The 17,234-nt window shown below is 39.0% G+C and overlaps 3 protein-coding genes across 5 annotated transcripts; all 3 read left to right on the top strand.

The window, feature by feature from the left end:
• Window positions 1-811: 811 nt before the first annotated feature.
• On the top strand, window positions 812-7,091 carry kctd13 (potassium channel tetramerization domain containing 13). Its single transcript, XM_030408856.1, has 7 exons — window positions 812-1,272; window positions 2,019-2,279; window positions 2,803-2,972; window positions 4,690-4,779; window positions 5,016-5,068; window positions 5,199-5,394; window positions 5,694-7,091. Exons 2-7 carry the CDS (start codon window positions 2,042-2,044, stop codon window positions 5,940-5,942), a joined length of 996 nt encoding a protein of 331 aa, XP_030264716.1. The 5' UTR covers window positions 812-1,272; window positions 2,019-2,041; the 3' UTR covers window positions 5,943-7,091.
• An 821-nt stretch (window positions 7,092-7,912) lies between these two features.
• On the top strand, window positions 7,913-13,845 carry hirip3 (HIRA interacting protein 3). Of its 2 annotated transcripts, XM_030406476.1 has the most exons (9): window positions 7,913-8,051; window positions 9,317-9,437; window positions 9,556-9,706; window positions 10,019-10,026; window positions 10,561-10,837; window positions 10,942-11,099; window positions 11,393-11,540; window positions 12,328-12,426; window positions 13,425-13,845. In XM_030406476.1, the coding sequence occupies exons 1-9, from the start codon at window positions 7,978-7,980 to the stop codon at window positions 13,610-13,612; spliced, it is 1,224 nt and encodes a 407-aa protein (XP_030262336.1). In that variant the 5' UTR covers window positions 7,913-7,977; the 3' UTR covers window positions 13,613-13,845. The 2 variants fall into 2 exon arrangements, with proteins under 2 accessions (XP_030262336.1, XP_030262335.1); XM_030406475.1 differs by lacking the exon at window positions 10,019-10,026 and having other exon boundaries at window positions 10,457-10,837.
• A 538-nt stretch (window positions 13,846-14,383) lies between these two features.
• Window positions 14,384-16,781, top strand: antkmt (adenine nucleotide translocase lysine methyltransferase). Of its 2 annotated transcripts, XM_030406611.1 has the most exons (7): window positions 14,384-14,543; window positions 14,748-14,832; window positions 15,113-15,279; window positions 15,380-15,484; window positions 15,560-15,700; window positions 15,950-16,000; window positions 16,281-16,781. In XM_030406611.1, exons 3-7 carry the CDS (start codon window positions 15,115-15,117, stop codon window positions 16,500-16,502), a joined length of 684 nt encoding a protein of 227 aa, XP_030262471.1. In that variant the 5' UTR covers window positions 14,384-14,543; window positions 14,748-14,832; window positions 15,113-15,114; the 3' UTR covers window positions 16,503-16,781. The 2 variants fall into 2 exon arrangements, with proteins under 2 accessions (XP_030262471.1, XP_030262470.1); XM_030406610.1 differs by lacking the exon at window positions 14,748-14,832.
• Window positions 16,782-17,234: the final 453 nt, after the last annotated feature.

Here is a 17,234-nt window from a genome sequence, read left to right as displayed (position 1 = left end):
CGTTTCTATAATTTTTTTTCAGTTTGGTCACTGTATTTTGAAAGTATTCTTTGGAAGTGTTAGCATGTCAGTAATTGTAGTGGTGCAGTTTCTCACTGTGGCCACTGGAGGACAGTAAACACTCCAGATACTAAAGTCATTCACTCAATATGCACATAAGGTAAACGCCACACCAGAATAAGGCTGCTAAACCAACTGTTTATGCATACAATTATTGCAAATGCTATTGCTCTACTTCTTTTTGTAATAATCACACTGAACCGGAAGTGTTAGCGAGCTGTCATGTATGCATCGATGCTAGCTTGATATTTCAAGTCGCAGTTCCTCGCGGTGTCCACCAGAGGGCAGTAAACACTCGTTACTCCAAATGCACTCAGGTCTCATCTTCTAACTAACTAACTAACTGCTGTACAGTATACAAAACGATTATAATAAAAAATAATAGCATTGCTGCATGAGCCGGAAATTTTTTTTTTTTAGTGTCGAAGTTCTCCATTGTGACCACAAGAAGGCAGTGCATACTCTTAAATACACGAGTCACCTGTCAAACGGCCCCCCTGGTGTCAATGAAGACAGTATTACACGATTATACTTCCGGTAAACCCTTTCAAAACAACAGCGGAGTTTTAAATTATATTTTGTCCGCTAACACAGGAGTGTGACGTTTGATTGTTTAACATCCAGGAATCAAGACTATTGGAACGTGATTGTTTTTTGTTCAGCTTGAAGCGACACAAATATACTCTAAATACATGCTATTTGGTGTCCTTGCGGCTTGCCCTCGATAGGTGGCAGTAATTCAAGTCACAAGTTGCTTTTTAACATAGTGTTGAAAGAAGAAGATGAAACCAGCGGAAGAAGATGTGCTAGTTTCGCTTCCGAGTGACCTATTTAGCTTCTCCTATTAGCTTCAGTAATAATCTTTATGTCCAACAATGGAACTGGTCGTTCCAAATGTAGCAGTTTGCATTTTTTGATGGCTAGTGTCAGATTTTTCACTCAAGAAGCGACACAAAACAAAAGCATTGCTAGCTTAAAGCGTACTAAAACAGGCTAGCTGTTGTTAGCACCTCTGTCTTAGCTAGGCTGTTGACGCTTAAAATGAGTTGTCAAACGTTTATGTCAGCTCCGTTGTAAGTTCATTTGTGTGGTTTGGGCTGTTCGTATTAGCCGGAGAGCTGAATATCGATTGCTGCTTGATAAAACTTTACACATTTAGGCATCTTGGCTCAGCTGGGTTCACTCTTGGAGCTCCCTTGGATGTTCAGTGTGGTACGTACAATTTGTTGTTAAGATAGCTAAACGTTGTTTGAGTTATTAGCCTGATAAATTAGCATCTATCGCCTCAACTTGATCTCCGTCAGTCTCATATTTTGTAGCTGACGGTAACGCTACTTGTGTTTGTAGCCTGCTTAGTTGTTGTTGTTAACATATTGTAGTTAAACACCTACATGTAGGTCTTAGCTGTGTTCAGCTGTACATGGGTTTATATGATGTGGGACAATTCGGCAGGACATATTCCTAATTAATGTAGAATGACTTGCTATATTCAAGGTTTCTTCTCCGACCATGCTTCCTGTATCCCACTGAGATGACGTGTGGACAGGGTGTGGTTGATCGATCTGACTACATTAAGACTGTTGTTTAGTATCTAATGTTGAATACTGGGAAATAAATGCCCCAGAGCTTCATTTCCTACCTACATTTGTTTAGTGAAAGGAATTATCATCGATCATATTAAAGAAGGGATGTAGTAGTCTCTCAGCATCTTCTATAGCATAGTTCTCAGTACATCTTTTTGATTTAGGTGTCAACAAATACTTTCATGTGTGCAGTAATTACCCAGAATTGACTGCATCTACTCTGATCATAATCCACACAGTCCAGCAGTTTTACACGCAACAGCACCTGCTCCATTTTCCATTCTACCATGCTCCAGCTTCCTAGTAATGTAAATATGTCATGCTGTAGGTGGTACCAGCACTATAAACAACCCGTCTTGTTCCTCTGTGTTACAGTCAGGAAGTGACTCCTCAGCCCCATGTCTGCTGAGGCTTCAGTTGGCAGTGATGCTGCTGACTCGGCCCCATCTGATGTTTCCCAGCCTGCCTTCCACAGCACAGAGGAGCTCAGACATCGCGGTCTGCTGGGGAGCAAGTATGTCAAATTAAATGTTGGCGGCTCGCTGCATTATACAACCGTCCAGACGTTAAGCAAGGAGGACAGTCTGTTGCGGAGCATATGCAACGGTGGAACGGAGGTTACAATAGACTCAGAAGGTGAGTGAGTGCTTCACTGAATCCACATCTTTTCTGTTTACTGTTTGAGGGCTGTGTCATTCAGTAGGATTTCCTATTTCATCGTAATCAGTGCCCTGGTTTATATCCATTTTCTGCAGGATTGTCTGCACTCACTGTTATTTTTCCGGCTTAATACAGTTGGACTTGATGCGGTTTATAAAATGATCTGGATTGGCAAGGCGTGTCGATAGTAGCCTTAAATAATTAATAATGTAACCTCAACATGAGGTAATGAACAGAAGGATAAGCTGACTAAATCCAGGGAGTAATCTTCAATGCCTTCTCAAATGTCCCTGCAAGAAAATGTTGATTCAGAAAGGTAATGATTGTGGATACTGTAAGCACAATCTAAAAACTGTTTACACTAATGTCCTAAATGTTTGTTAGCGGTGAAGCTAGAACATCATCCACAGTACACACTTTGGGCCACTGGCCACTATTACAAAAGTAACAAAAGTAATTAAGAAAGTAGCTCAGACTATTTTTTTTCCTGCTGTCCCAGGCTGGGTGGTTTTGGATAGGAGTGGACAACATTTTGGACTCGTTCTGAACTTCCTGCGAGATGGCTCAGTACCGCTTCCAGAGGACCACAGAGAGCTGGATGAGGTTTTAAAGGAGGCCCAGTACTATCGCGTCCAGGGACTCGTCCAGCACTGCCTCACTGCCTTGCAGGTAAATGGACTCTCTTTTTGATTATTACTGGTGTTGTTTGTGTCCAAAAGCACCTACAAACATACACACATTCAGATTTAAGCGTAACAAGTTTTATACATTATTAGTACAATCAAATATTACCATCGTACTTCTGTAATTCTATCACAAATACAGCGTTGCCCAGGTTTCTCAATTATATATCTTAAGATTAATTCTCACAGGTTTTTTAACATTTCTGCATAGTGTTGTCACGATACCAAAATTATGACTTCAGTACGATACCTGCCTGAAATATTTCGATACCGATACTGAAACGATACCACGGCGGAAAACTAGAATATCATCAAAAGAAAAGTAATAAAATATCAGATGACAGAATGTGGAACTTACAATGATTTATTTGTTTTTATTAATTACAACACTTAAAAAGTCAAAATAAAAATATACATTTTGTAAAAGCTGCTGAGCTTTATAGCTTCTGTATCCAAGAAGACAAGTGTCTTCTTGTTTTGTTCATTTGTCTTGTTTGCTCTCAGAGATTACTAAATAACCTGATTTTCCATTAAAATCTCAGTGCTTGTAGTAGAAAAACATTAACAGCACAATTTTATTCAGCATAAAAATAATGAACATAAATGACATTTACTGTAAGTCTGGCAATTCATATAATAAGATAATACTTATTCGTCCCACAAAGGGGAAATTTGCAATCTGCATTTCATGTTGATAAAGTTCAAACCCTGGATTATTAGCCTGCAAACTACAATAGTGCACTAAAGTACAACACGAATGATCCAGACCTGGTGGAGGTCTGTGCTCTAACCAGACCATTTTCTAATAATATAAATTGCAATATATATTATAAATTATTGGCAAAAATATACATGCTATGATTATATTACTAGTACTGATGGACTTAAAAAAGATCATTTATAAGTGGTGGTGTTGATCAGCATACTTGTGAACACCAGCGCATGTTATGATGAAGTTCATGTTACCAGTGTGAACGTTGTGTTTGCATACAGAGCTGTGTGGAACCACATTGGAATGTTAAACAGTTAGCTTTACCCCTGACTGCCTCCTGCAACTCTGATGGTGGAAATAGTTTGCTTGACTTCCATCCGGGGGATATCTATCGCTAACCTGCAGCTCTTTGAACTCTTTGAACAAGTCCGCATGTCTGTCAGCTGAAAGTGGCATGAGTGCTCCTCCCGACCGTCCTAGGCTTGTTGAAAAAGCAGACGCACGGAGCGAAATATGGAAATATTTTGCTTACGTTGCCGACAGTAAGAGCAAGCCCACAGACACCACAAAGCCCGTCTGTAAACGATGCTTTAAATCCGTAATAACCAAAGTAGCCAACACGTCTGTGTCGCTCTGCTCTGAAACTGTCACCGTGAAACCACGCCCACTGTGGCTGCAGGCAGTGAGGAAGCAGAGAGAAGCTGCACACAGACACGCTGCCCCGCTGTTGCACAAACGTCATAAAGTACCGATACTAATAAAATGTGAAAAAGTATTGTTCTTAACGGCTGGGTATCGCGGTACCTTTCTAGTATCGGTTAACCGTGTAACACTATTTCTGCAGAATTAAACAAGAAACCTAATGACACCACTAATAAGACCCTTGCGTCTTGTTATTTTTCCCATTAAATAGACCTGATTAGTAGTTGATATTTTATGAGCGATGTTCGTTGCAGATGTATTTCAATGTATTTTCTTCGTTTGCCGCCAGAAACAAAAGGATGTCTTTGAGAGTGTGTGTCGCATCCCCATGATCACTTCGGCTAAAGAAGAACAGAAGATGATTGCTACTTGTAGAAAGGTAAGTTTAACTTTAATCAAATGGACCCCTGACTAAAGTGTTTGTAAGGTATGCAGCTGTGAAACCTGAATTATTGTCTGCTGTTGTTTTTTGTGTTTGGTTCTCAAGACAAAGTGTATCAGTAGTTTATAAATTAAGAATGTATTTCTTTTTTTAGCTACTTCTCTTGGTGAATGCGGTTCTTTGTGCCCTTACGTACAATGACCACAATTTATTCCTGTTTTTTGTCTCTACAGCCGGTCGTAAAATTGCAGAACAACAGAGGAAACAACAAGTACTCTTACACCAGGTAAACATAAAGGCTGACTGTGCACCTGACCTTTACTTCTTTTAGCTTCACTTTGCACATTTGGACTGCCAAGTTCTTGATAATCCTCTCAGTAGATAATTCTCTACTCTTTGTCTCTCCCTGTGATCAGCAACTCTGACGATAACCTGCTGAAGAACATCGAACTCTTTGACAAACTTGTGCTGCGATTTAACGGACGCGTCCTGTTTGTCAAAGATGTGCTGGGGGATGAAATCTGCTGTTGGTCTTTCTACGGTGAAGGCCGCAAGATTGCTGAAGTATGCTGCACATCCATTGTCTACGCCACAGAGAAGAAGCAGACCAAAGTAAGCATGTCACAATGTGAACGCTGACGCCTTAAACCAGTGCTTTAAGAGTCAGGGAAATTGAAATAGCTAACTGACTTTTGTCCAGCTCACTACTGGAAGGCGAATCACCAAGTCTTCTGGTTTTACTGTTATATTATTCACAGCTACACTTAAGGGTGACTGCAACAGTGTGGGGTGATGTTGTGATAAGTTTCCTTATAGCAAAGGTGTATTTCTGAGCTGGAAAAAAACATTTGTTTTGCTTTGCCACACTTGCAGTTTCCTCTGTTATCATCAACTTCATCTGTGTTTTTTAGGTTGAATTTCCTGAGGCTCGAATCTTTGAAGAAACCCTCAATATCCTCATTTATGAGAACGGCAGGGGATCTGGTCCAGGAGGCTTACACCTTTTAGATTCAAGAGGCTCGGGGTCATCACTGGGAGCTGGCCAATCGGAGGAAGAGGGTGCTGTGGGAGGGGACAGGCGAGTAAGACGGATCCACGTCAGGAGGCATATAATGCACGATGAGAGAGGGCACGGTCAGCAAACTGTGTATAAAGACTGATAATGTGAAAAACATGAGACTTTTCCTGTTGGATGCGAGCAGACTGAAAGATGGTTTTGATCAGAGCAATAGGTTGATAGTTATTAGTTGTGTCACTGCAGAAATGAAAGGGTTGATGGCTGATTTGTAATTGAAGTACGACTCGTCTGGAGATGAAAAATGCTTCTGTTTACAAGAAAACAAATTGTGTACATTATTTAAATAGGAAATGTGTAAAATGACCTGGGATGTGAAACTGGCATAGACATGACTTTGCAAATGTTAAGGAACCTCCTGCACCTATAGGTAGATTTTATTCCTCGAGCAGACAGCCCACTGTTAATGTGGCTGTTAACGATATGCACTGGCTCCCTCCTCTGTGTGTGACTTGTAGGAAACACTGTGTCAGTCTGGTTATTCAGGTCCTGAAACATCTGTTGCCTTTTTCATAAGTTGGACCGATGTATGCTGCCCGATGTACAGAGGAAAGTCAAGTTAGGTTCGATGTGTTAACACTGGAATAAGACTGAGTAGCCATTTTTAGTGAGGTCATCTAAGAATGAGATTGTTGAGCAGCTCCTTTTTCTTTATTTAAATTATTACTGCTGTTGCTTCGAGATGTTTTTTATTAATTAATTTATGAACCTAATTTATTGTTTGGTATTTAACGTATTGTATGCAATCTTCGTGTTTAATTAGTGCTCAAGTGAGGTTTAATTTTTTGGGATAATACGATGCACTATATGGCACACGTCCGCTTTTCAATTTGCTCCTGTAAATGACTTAATGGTGAACTTACATTTCAGTTTAAAGTTTCAAGAGGAACCATGACCATTTCTTTGATATTGTTTTATTCTGAGCCATGATCTTTCACTTTATGTCTTCTACCAAACCACTGAAACTTGCTCAAGGTAATTGGACACACAGTGACGAGAAAGGCAATTAATACTTGGTTGTATTTTTATTTTCCTCAGGGAGAGGATACATATTTTTTCACTGGTGTCTTGTGTAAATCTAATCACTCTGAATACTGAAAACAAATGAGAGCAATATGTATCTCAGAACGTTTATGAAAGTCACCTTGGAATACCTTTTTAAAATATGCACTAATAAAACTTCCGTCCAGTAGTGGTCATGGGAATGTTCTGAATAAATTACTTGGGAAATCCATCTTTATGTGTGTCGTCTCATTTTTTTTCTCCTTATTTCCCTAATGTGTGATGCATGTTACAGAAAACAATCAGAAGTTACCAACAGGATATTATTTACCATGCAAGCTTGATATTCTCCAGAGCCTTTTTTTTCATTTAAAAACTGCTGATCTTAACAGATGCTCAACAGTACCATGGATTATTTGTATGTTATTAAGTATTAATGTACTGTTATTATTACATTACACAAATGACTTTAGCTGGTGTGTTTCTTATTGACAATATTTGTATTCATTATAAGTTTTACATCAAATAAAAAAATTAGCTGATGCTTTTATCAAAAGCGACTTGCAATAAGTGCATTCAACCACGTGAATACAACCCATAAATCATGCAGTGCAATTATATTTTACTTATACATGTACTGAGACATAAGATGTTGTCCATTCTCTTTCAAATGGCCTTATCAATCAAACAATTACCCATTTAATCATTGACAAAATGTTGACAGTGTGTGTTCCTTTAAAAAATGTGGTTATATATCATCATGTACATAATCTTTCTTTTTCTGAGGGTTTATGAAATATGTTAAATCATAAAGTCTTTTAAAAGAAAAACTACAATTGTGGATAAAACATTCCCATTGAAATCATAACATGTATACTGATATCAGGAAATTATATCATGACCTCTAGCATAAAGTTTAAAGTTGTGTTTTTACCATTGATGATTATAACTCAAAGCTCACAAAAAATTATTTTAGAAAAAAAAAAATAGTAAACTAACTTTATTTCTGATGAAGGGGCAAGTTTTATTTTTATTGTGAAGGGGCGTGGCGATTGTCGACGTCACGTCCGGCTACGTTCCGGGTAGCCGCCAAAAAGACATCACCGAAGTTTGAAGTGATGTTGTCCGAGAAAGAGACGAGAAATCTCCGCAGGTTTGTGTGCAGTCAACTCCGTGATGAGCCAGACCTCAGGTACAGCTGGAGCCTCCAGAGCTTGTTTTACAAAGAGCTGTATGAGTAAGAGCACTGACCTTTGGCTGTGAATGTGTGTGTTCAGAGGTAATTGATGCTGACTAAATGGTCTACATGGCAATTAACAGTGAAAACCCCTCTGACGTTAGCACACACCTTATTAAACACTGCTGTCTATTTCTCAGACCAGCTGCTTGTTTCGTTTTTAACGCCACATTGCGACACTGTAATGTCAATGTGCTACTTGTACGATAATAAGGCAAAACACGTGTGACGCAGGTTAATAATGCTGAGGTAAGTCATCCTCAAACGTTCAACTTCACGCGACCGAGCTGGCTTTGTCAAAACTTCAGTGTCGGTGTGACTGGCAGGCAAACGACACTTGCTGGTGGAGTGGAACAATGGCTGAGTGTGCCAGCCTTTTTGGTTGGTAGGTTTTTTTGCTGAAAGTGTGTCCAGTGATGTGCCAGCCTCCTTTTTAGTGATTTTAATTTAGTTTCTCTTTTTGGTTTTTGGAAGCACTACAAAAAAGAGTTCCTCTATGAAATGAATGGTGAACATCAACATGACGAATATATTCACAGCAATTAAAACTTTATTGTCGTACAGCCCGACTGATTCTCAGTTATCGGGACAATGCCGATACCAATGTAAGGGAGCGATAAATTCTGATATCAATATACCAGCCAATGGCCGATACACACAGGTTTTGCAATAATCCCTCAATTGCAGTTATCAAACTCTTGTGACAAATATATGTGACAGAGGCAGGATCGTTTTCACTTTAAAAAGTGCACTATGTAGTTTTAGGGAATAAATGTAATCAGAAGCGAAAGATCTTAATTGGCAGATTTTTTTATGCCTTAACAACCTTTCTTGTTTTCATGATTGAATAGACAAACTGACCCTAAAAGATAACACGATTTCATACTGTTTTACTTTGTCTCTATTTGGCGGACCCTGCCACATTTTGTACCTTCAAACAGTTTTTTGGGTACCTGATTTTCCCCATGTTTCATATCTGCACATATCAGACAACTTCTTTGCAGATACCAATATATCTGTTTAAGGCCGATATCAGATGCCTGTTGCATTAGTTGGGATCTAGATAGTCGAAATTTGACTAAAAGTTACGCCTGCAAAATGACATCATTTTCATCTGTTTAAATCAGGCACTCAGTATAATGTTTGTATATTTAATTGTTATCATTGTCAAATGTATGTCTTAGTTTGTATTTAAATCAATTCAAATGTTTTTTTTCCAGCACGCTGACCTTTCGAATTCTAAAAAAGCGATATCTGGCACAAGTTCAATGTCAATCATTAAGTCCAGAGGCCAAAATCTTCATGAAACAGGTGATTCAAGAGGAACTGATCAAAATGCAGGTATCTATCCCCAGCTGATGTTGTTTTGTGTTTTGGATTTTTGTAGAGGATCATTTCTTACTCCTGTCGATATTACCAAGATCAACATCATCATTCAACATATTTTTTGTCCTGCTAGGACAATGAAGAATATGGAAGTGAAGTGGAGACCAAGAAGCTCCAGAGCGAAAGGAAGAGAGAAAGGAAAAATGACGAGGTGGTAAGCGGGGGAGAAGATGAAGTTGAATCCACAGCAAGGAAATCCCGGCGTAAATCAAGCTCATCATCAGGTAGTGAATTACTTTTTTTTTTTTTTTTTTTAGTTTTTTTCATGCATTTTGATACCTGTATTTTTAATAATCTATAGCATGTTCTTGTTTCCAGTTACTCGGGGTAAAACGTGATAATAATGATGTGACTTATTGCATTAAGGACAACACTTTTTATTCGTTTTTTTTGTCTTGTTTTCATTTTTTTTTTTACTAAACATTATTGTAAAGGCTTCATTTTGTTGGCTGTCTGTGTGTCCCTGGCAGTTTTCTTTCATCAGTGTGACACAGCAGCACACTCGTAACACATACAAATTCTCATTGTTTTGACAGCAATAAACCATGATCCATGTCTCACACAATGCCATGTTGATAGCCGTCGTTGACCGTTTAGTCTCATCTGCAGGTCGTCAAAGACTGATGCCGTGGGTTGGCAGCTTGGGTCGGAGGTCAATAGAAAAAGCCGGCATTGATGACCTGCAGATGAGACTCAACATTCGACCATCTGTTGTCATGAAGTTACATTTTGATTCCTTGAGTTTGATGTTTAAGGAGGGATGGGAACCCTGAGTACCAGTGGTCACAATGTTGGCAGATCGGCTTTTGCACTTAGAACCAGACTTCTTATGCAGTACCATTTCAGATAATCTCCCTCAGTCGATAGTTATGTTTTCCTGGCCTTGTCTGTGTTAGCCAGAGTGTGAATATTTGTTTTTATTGTGGTTTTGTTGCTCTGTTGAAATGTTGTCTGTTTTGCCTGGTTACTGACAGAATCAGAGGATAAAGAGGACCATAAAACAGGTAGTGAGGAGAGTGAAGAGGAAGAGCAAGTAAAATCTGAATCTGAGGATGAAGTAAAAGAGGTGAAAAAATCTCAGCGAAAGACCAATGGAAACGGTAAACAGGAGTCGTCCGATGAGAAAAGGAACGAGTCTGAAGAAGGAGGGGATGAGAGTAACTCTGATGCCAGTCCAAAAGAGAAGGGAAAAAAGAAAGCAAGTACTAAAAAGAATGGACAGACAGGAAGCAGCAATACAAAGAAAGGAAAGGAAAAAGCACATAGTGATGAAGAGAATGATTCGGACTCAGACAGCGGGTCAGAAAAGAGTGACAAAATCAACGACAACAATTCCTCAGACGACAGTGAAAAAGGTGACTATGTAAACTTTATACTTCCCTATCCCATACATAAATGTTTGCTCATTTACATAGTCACTAATCACTGACTTGATTTGACTGTATGTTGTATTATGCAGAAGATAAAGTTTCAGTGGAAAAGAAAAATGACGACCCAGACTCTGATTCATCATCACTTCCCTCTGTGGAGGAAGAAGAGGCCAAAGGGAAAGAAAATACAGAAGATAACAAAAAGAAGAAAACTGTGAAAAAGGAGACAAGTGCCAAAAGTGAAAAGGTGAGCCCATGACTATGGTGTCATGCACTGTGGATGTTCAGGAACAGGAAATATTCAAAAAGACCAAACTGAGTAGCTCAACTTACAAATTAGAAAAGAGGAGCTGAAATATTTTGTGTCTGCTTGTGACCAATCCTTTATGCTTGTCTATCCTTCATGTTGATTGAAGATGCAACTAAATTCCCTCGGCTGCCCCGAGTGTTGTGAATAGCGTTGAGAGACGAAGTGCAAGATAAAACATCATAGGTGCACATTGGGTAACTGTAGAATGAATGTTTCACTTTCTTCCGCAGGATAACAACAAAACCGTTTTGAGGCTCAAACGCTACATTTCTCTCTGTGGTGTGAGGCGGAACTACAAGAAGCTCCTCGGTGGCTGTAAATCTATTCGCTCCCAGGTAGCGGTCCTGAAGAAGGAGCTTGAAGATCTTGGTGTCCATGGTCAGTGGTAACATAGTCACCTTTTAATAGACTTTCAATTTCTCCCTTTCTCTACATTTGGTCAAATACTGTACAGTGAGATGTTTTTGGTTTGTTGTGCTTTTAAAAGAACGATAGATAAGCTTAAAGGCAGGAACACACTGGTCCTAAACACATCTGAAACGTTTGGGGAGGCTGGGACAAGTTCTGGAACAAATGGTGACCAGTCACCAGCAAGACCAGCATATGTCTAGTTTTGGTGCTGATTCTGGTGCTGGTCTATGCTGGTTTTTCCAGCAGGGTGACGACGGTAAACATACCACTTTTTCCCTCCTGCGACGTCTTCGTATAATAACGAGCCCGAGAGCAGACAGAGCGACCATCAGCTCAGCCATAATGATCTTTCACGTAATGCCAAGTATTGTATTCCACAAACGTCTTCTCAGGTCAAACGAATACTGAGCCAATACTGTGTGCACTTTGTTTTTTTCTGACAATCGATGGGCTACACCGTCATTTCCTGTTTTCATGTTTTGGATCACTGGCACGAGACTAGCGCCACCTGATGTTACGAAGATTTACTGCATCTCATGCAAGTGCAGAATGTACATGCTGCTGTGTAGTTGGCAGTAGTAGAGGTGGTATGTTTCAATGCAACTTTTCTGCCAAACGGGTCAGACAAGGGGCAACAGAGTGGTCGGATGAAGGCAGTTGGCCGTTGGTTTGAGTCTGGGCGGTATGTGGGCCTCTTAAAACACAAACCTTCATTTGATTGTATTACTACATGTATGTATGTGTTTTCACACAGGCAACGCATCTATTGAGAAATGTAAAAAAGCCCGAATGAAGAGAGAGGAGACACAGGAACTCGCTGCACTTGATGTCAGCAACATCATTGCCACACAAGGTAATTTTTTGTTCTTTTCTTGGGTGTTTTCATCCATTACTAAATGCCTTCCAGGTGTCGTCATTTTCTTGTAACCAAGCAGAGGTTCTTATTCACTGTAAGAGGAAAGGAAAAAACAGAGACTATTTCAGAACCCTAACTATTGGCTGATTATTCGATTGGTAGATGGAACGAAAATTGAAAGCCAACCATTTTGGTAATCGGTTATTGTTTCAGTCTTTTTTTAAGCAAATACGCCATTGAATACAAGTATTTGCTGCTTTTCTTTGTCATTAATGAAAGTTAGATGGGTTTTTGGACTTTTGTGACACAAGAAGCATTTTGAAGACATTCCTTTTGAAGACAATGTGTGTTTTTCACAATTTTTTGATATTTCATACACTAAATGTTTAATCGGAAAAATTATTAACAGACATATTTATAATGAAAATAAACAACAGTTTTTTTGGTTCCCATCTGCTAAAATCTCAGGCTTGTGCAGTTGCGACTTCCAAACATCCCCTTGCTTTGAGATATAGTCGTTTTGGGTTTTTTTTATCCAAATGATTTTCTGTGCATGTCTCTTATTTGTACTGTACTGTAATTTCATTGTTTATTTTCACTGAGGTGTGAACAGGAAAATCCAATTGCTTTTACAAGTAATTTTAATACGATTTGTAAAAATGAAGATGAATGAATTGGGCTTGGCAATTATAGGGTTGAGGAATCTGCAAACATTCAATATGTGTTGCATATGCCCATTGGAAGTAAACATAGTCAGCACTGTAAAAAAATTGCTTTTACATTTAGTACTTTCTCAAACGATAAACTGTCACATACTGCAAAGTAATAGCACCTATATGTGTGGATTATATCATAATGGGTCAAGAAGTGCTATAGAAATGTTATTGTTGCAAAGATTTCAAGTGATTGAATCACTAGTATTGATTATGATTTTATAGCACATGCAAAATATGAAAATATTGAATGAGACCCTCAGATGTGGATATGTTTCTCAGGTCGCCCCAGGCGCAGCGGAGCCTTAGCACGGCAGCAACAACAGAACCCTCCATCCTCTGCATATAAGCGTACACTGAACTCGGGTTCTGAAAGTGAACAGGAAAACAAACCACAGACGAAGCGCAGAAGAATATCAGACTGGGCCAACCTGCAAGGGATCATCAGTGATGACGCTGACAGCGACTGACCTGGACAGTTCTTCTTTGAATATGGACATTACACTTCTTCTTTGTATCAATTGTCTTTTGGTCTGAGATCAGTTTAATCGTTAAGGGTTTTGATACCCATTATTTCTCTGACCTTTTTACAGAAAATATCTGAGTTTATCTGATAAATCATACGCTATAATATCAGACCATGAGGATAAATTATTGTTATATGTATATCTGTGTTCTAAAAAATAAAAGTCTTGTACCTTTGTTTTGGTGTGTGTGTGTGTGCACTGATTTTGGAATAAGCTTTTTACAACATGTTTAAAATGCTGTATAAAAAATGGTGCAAAAGGGGGAAGGACAAAGGAAAGTCAGGGGAACAGACAACATAAACTACTTCCCATACAAGTGCCAGGGAATGGCAACAATCCTTATCCTTATTATTATTCAGAGAGCCACTATACCTGCACAAAAGCTGGAGTGCTTTTATCCTGTGACGCATAGCTTCAATTCAACTCTATAGGCTTTATTGGCATTACACATACATTTACATTGCAATCATGAAAACAAAGGGGAAGGATTTTTTTTTTTCAAGTGTGATAATTTGTAAATATAAATTAATATATAAATATGCAGTATAAATAACAATAAATAAAACAAATAACCAAAGAAAACGGTGGCATTAAGAAGAATAGAGTACAGGTATGTGCATCTATTTTTTTCCCCATGGAAACATGCTGCTTGTTCGCACTTCCGGAACTAATGTAAGTAACCTCGTATATACGGAATATTTCGCAGATGGAGCGGTCCGACGGAGTAATGTGTCCGACCGCACTCCTGCAGGTCAATTATTTTGACCGTTTGTCACAGATGAGCATTTACCTCAGTGACAGGTTATAAGAAAGAAGTACGTTACATTTCACGCCTAAGGTAATTCGAAGTAACAAAGGGACCGACATATCAAAGGTTAGTGATTTAAAAAGATCTATAACGTTAATTGTAACATAATAGTATCTCTTAAGATTAATAAAATGACCACCAGATTTTACTGTCCGCCGATATGGGAAGAAATGAAACATGAGTAACACAAGGATGTGTTTGAAACATACATCTGCACCTTCTCTATACCAGTATAGTGCTCAGTTGTGTGCTACTCGATTGTTTTTGCAGGTTTATATTCAGACTGCCAGCCATCAGCTGATCCACTTAAAGCATGAAGATGCATTATATTGACAACACACTGTATGCATCCAAGGTATGTTTGTTAACGTGGCTATCTTGAGTGTAGAAGAAAAATATGAATGAAAAACCACACTGTGAAGAAGAAACTAACGAGGGATTTATGTAATAATAAATGGAGGTCTAGTCTGCAACCACTGTGCAGAGCCACCAGATTGGTTTATATACTGTACTGTTTGTGTGTAGAGAGAGCTCCTCTGCCAAGTAGTATACTATTTCACACAGCCAAGAGAAGATATATATCAAAACCCTTTCCCTGTAAATTTTAGTATAATCTCCTAACACATGTTATACAGGGATGGATGATGACGACGCACCGGATCAGGCCCTTGCTGATTTTAAGACGAGAAACCTCGGCGGATGGGGTGTTGCTCAGATTGCTGCAGGCACTGGCCTTGCTGTATATGCAATGTGGGTGGGAATCATCCAGCCTGGCTTCCGGAAAGTTCCATTGAAGCTACAGGTATGATCTAAATCATCATCAACATTATGAATAAGTTATTATAACATTTTTCTTGTACTATAAGTTTTTTTTATCAGAAGCTATTTCAACTATCTTTCAGGTCCCTTACATGCCCGCCAGCAAAGCTCAAGTGAATAATGTTATGACATTGCTGAGAGGTCGAAAGGGAGGCCTTGTGGATTTGGGGTCTGGTGATGGCCGCATTGTAAGCATAATCAGGACATTTGGTCTCCTTCCTCTTGCACTGGTGAACAATTGGTTTTGACTGTGGTCTCTTAAGGTCTTGGAAGCCCATCGGCAGGGTTTCACTCCTGCTATTGGATATGAGCTCAACCCCTGGCTTGTTAGTCTGTCCCGTTTCCATGCGTGGAGAGCAGGCCATCATGAAAAGGTGTCATACCGACGGGAGGATCTTTGGAAGGTTTGCCATTTTATATTTGTGTTATGGCCTTAGTAACACTCCTTAGTTACTCAGTTGCTACACCTCAGTTACACCAACATTTGGTTCAATTGGTCAGGGAGTAAATCTTTTAGTAACTACAGACTCCGAGAAAGCCATCTAAATAGTAAAAAAGCATATGCCTTTTACATGGGATCAGCATATTTATTTTATTCCAATTGTTCCTACAGTTATATGCCTATTTACCAATTGCTTTGTATGTCCTCACAGGTCGACATGACGAAATGCAAGAACATCACAGTGTTTTTGGCTCCTAGCGTGGTGAGTAGTATAGTAATTACAGTATTAGAGTGACCTCATTTAAAACCAGGGGAGACACAGAAAGTCTTGTCTCTGTTTCAGCTGAAGATTGCAATTTGTAAAAAAAAAAAAAAAAACTGTGCCATTACTTTACCACATTTTTGTATATTCCTAATATCCAAAAATGTGTCAGTATGTTTGAGGTGCAGTTGCAATCGGATTAATTGTTTTGGGTCAGTTTCAGTACATTTCTGTATAAAAGTATTGCAGTCATTTGGTATTGTGCTTTTGTGTTTCTCAGCTTTCATTGTTGCAGCAGAAGTTGCAGGCTGAGCTTCCTGATGATGCCTTAGTGGTAGCTGGTCGTTTTCCCTTCACTGAATGGACGCCATGCAGGATTGAGGGACACGGTGTGGACAGAGCGTGGGCATACAGCATGCAAGCACTGAGACAGCACACCTTTGATCAAAACGACAACATCACAGTAACGGACGGTGATAGTGAACTAACCAAGGAGAATTGAACCAGTTCAAGCTACATGGATGTTTGAAATGATAACATTTTATATTATTGTATATCATGGACGTACTTCTTATGAGATCCTTCACTGGACTATTGAGGCAGTTTTACATAATTTGCCCCCAGAACGCAAAAGTAATACTTTGGTAATTATCTGCCTGACTGAAAGTAAGCAAGTGTTGTATCTTCCTCGTTTTTTTTTTTTTTTTGTAAATTATATTCCACACAATTAGAGATTTATAACTGTTCTAGGTGTTCCTTTGATTAAAGCTAATTCCTTTTATTAATGAGTACTTCTTGTACAGGCCTACGTATAATTGGACAACTTCAGAGGAAATGTTGGTAGGAGGAACGAAGAGTGTAAAAAGATTGTCACTGATGGTCAGAGGCAAAGGTCAAAGGTGGCTAGTTTGTTTTTTCCCAATCTCACAGATTATAAATACTTGTATAAACCCCATGGGACCCATAGTGTATAAAGGGTAGATACTGTGCAGTAGCAGTATCATATTAATGGTATTTTCATTGACAGTATGACATGGTTACCACTGTATACATTTTACATAATTTAACAGACATCAAATTTGTCCAATCAGTTTGAATTTGCTGTGGCCTTTTCTCTTCATTCTCGTGAATTTTTAGGTTTTACCAGTTTTTGCATTAAAAGTAATTGCTCTAATCTATGTGTGGTGTTCAGGTGAAAATCGACTGTGGCTGACAATCTATGGTGGGCCAGGTG

The sequence above is a fragment of the Sparus aurata genome, chromosome 23 (genome assembly GCF_900880675.1).
Source record: "Sparus aurata chromosome 23, fSpaAur1.1, whole genome shotgun sequence".
Lineage (NCBI taxonomy): Eukaryota > Metazoa > Chordata > Actinopteri > Spariformes > Sparidae > Sparus > Sparus aurata.
The sequence above is the reverse complement of the archived record's forward strand: the minus strand, read 5'-3'. Positions and strand labels throughout refer to the sequence as shown.

Coding starts and splice junctions, on each gene's coding strand:
- hirip3 (XM_030406475.1), top strand. CDS start 7,978: ATGTTGTCCGAGAAAGAGACGAGAAATCTCCGCAGGTTTGTGTGCAGT. Junction 9,707..10,456: donor TAAATCAAGCTCATCATCAG/GTAGTGAATTAC, acceptor GGTTACTGACAG/AATCAGAGGATAAAGAGGAC. Junction 12,427..13,424: donor CAACATCATTGCCACACAAG/GTAATTTTTTGT, acceptor TATGTTTCTCAG/GTCGCCCCAGGCGCAGCGGA.
- antkmt (XM_030406610.1), top strand. CDS start 15,115: ATGGATGATGACGACGCACCGGATCAGGCCCTTGCTGATTTTAAGACG. Junction 15,485..15,559: donor GGTCTGGTGATGGCCGCATT/GTAAGCATAATC, acceptor TGGTCTCTTAAG/GTCTTGGAAGCCCATCGGCA. Junction 15,701..15,949: donor GACGGGAGGATCTTTGGAAG/GTTTGCCATTTT, acceptor ATGTCCTCACAG/GTCGACATGACGAAATGCAA.
- kctd13 (XM_030408856.1), top strand. CDS start 2,042: ATGTCTGCTGAGGCTTCAGTTGGCAGTGATGCTGCTGACTCGGCCCCA. Junction 4,780..5,015: donor TGATTGCTACTTGTAGAAAG/GTAAGTTTAACT, acceptor TTGTCTCTACAG/CCGGTCGTAAAATTGCAGAA. Junction 5,395..5,693: donor CAGAGAAGAAGCAGACCAAA/GTAAGCATGTCA, acceptor TGTGTTTTTTAG/GTTGAATTTCCTGAGGCTCG.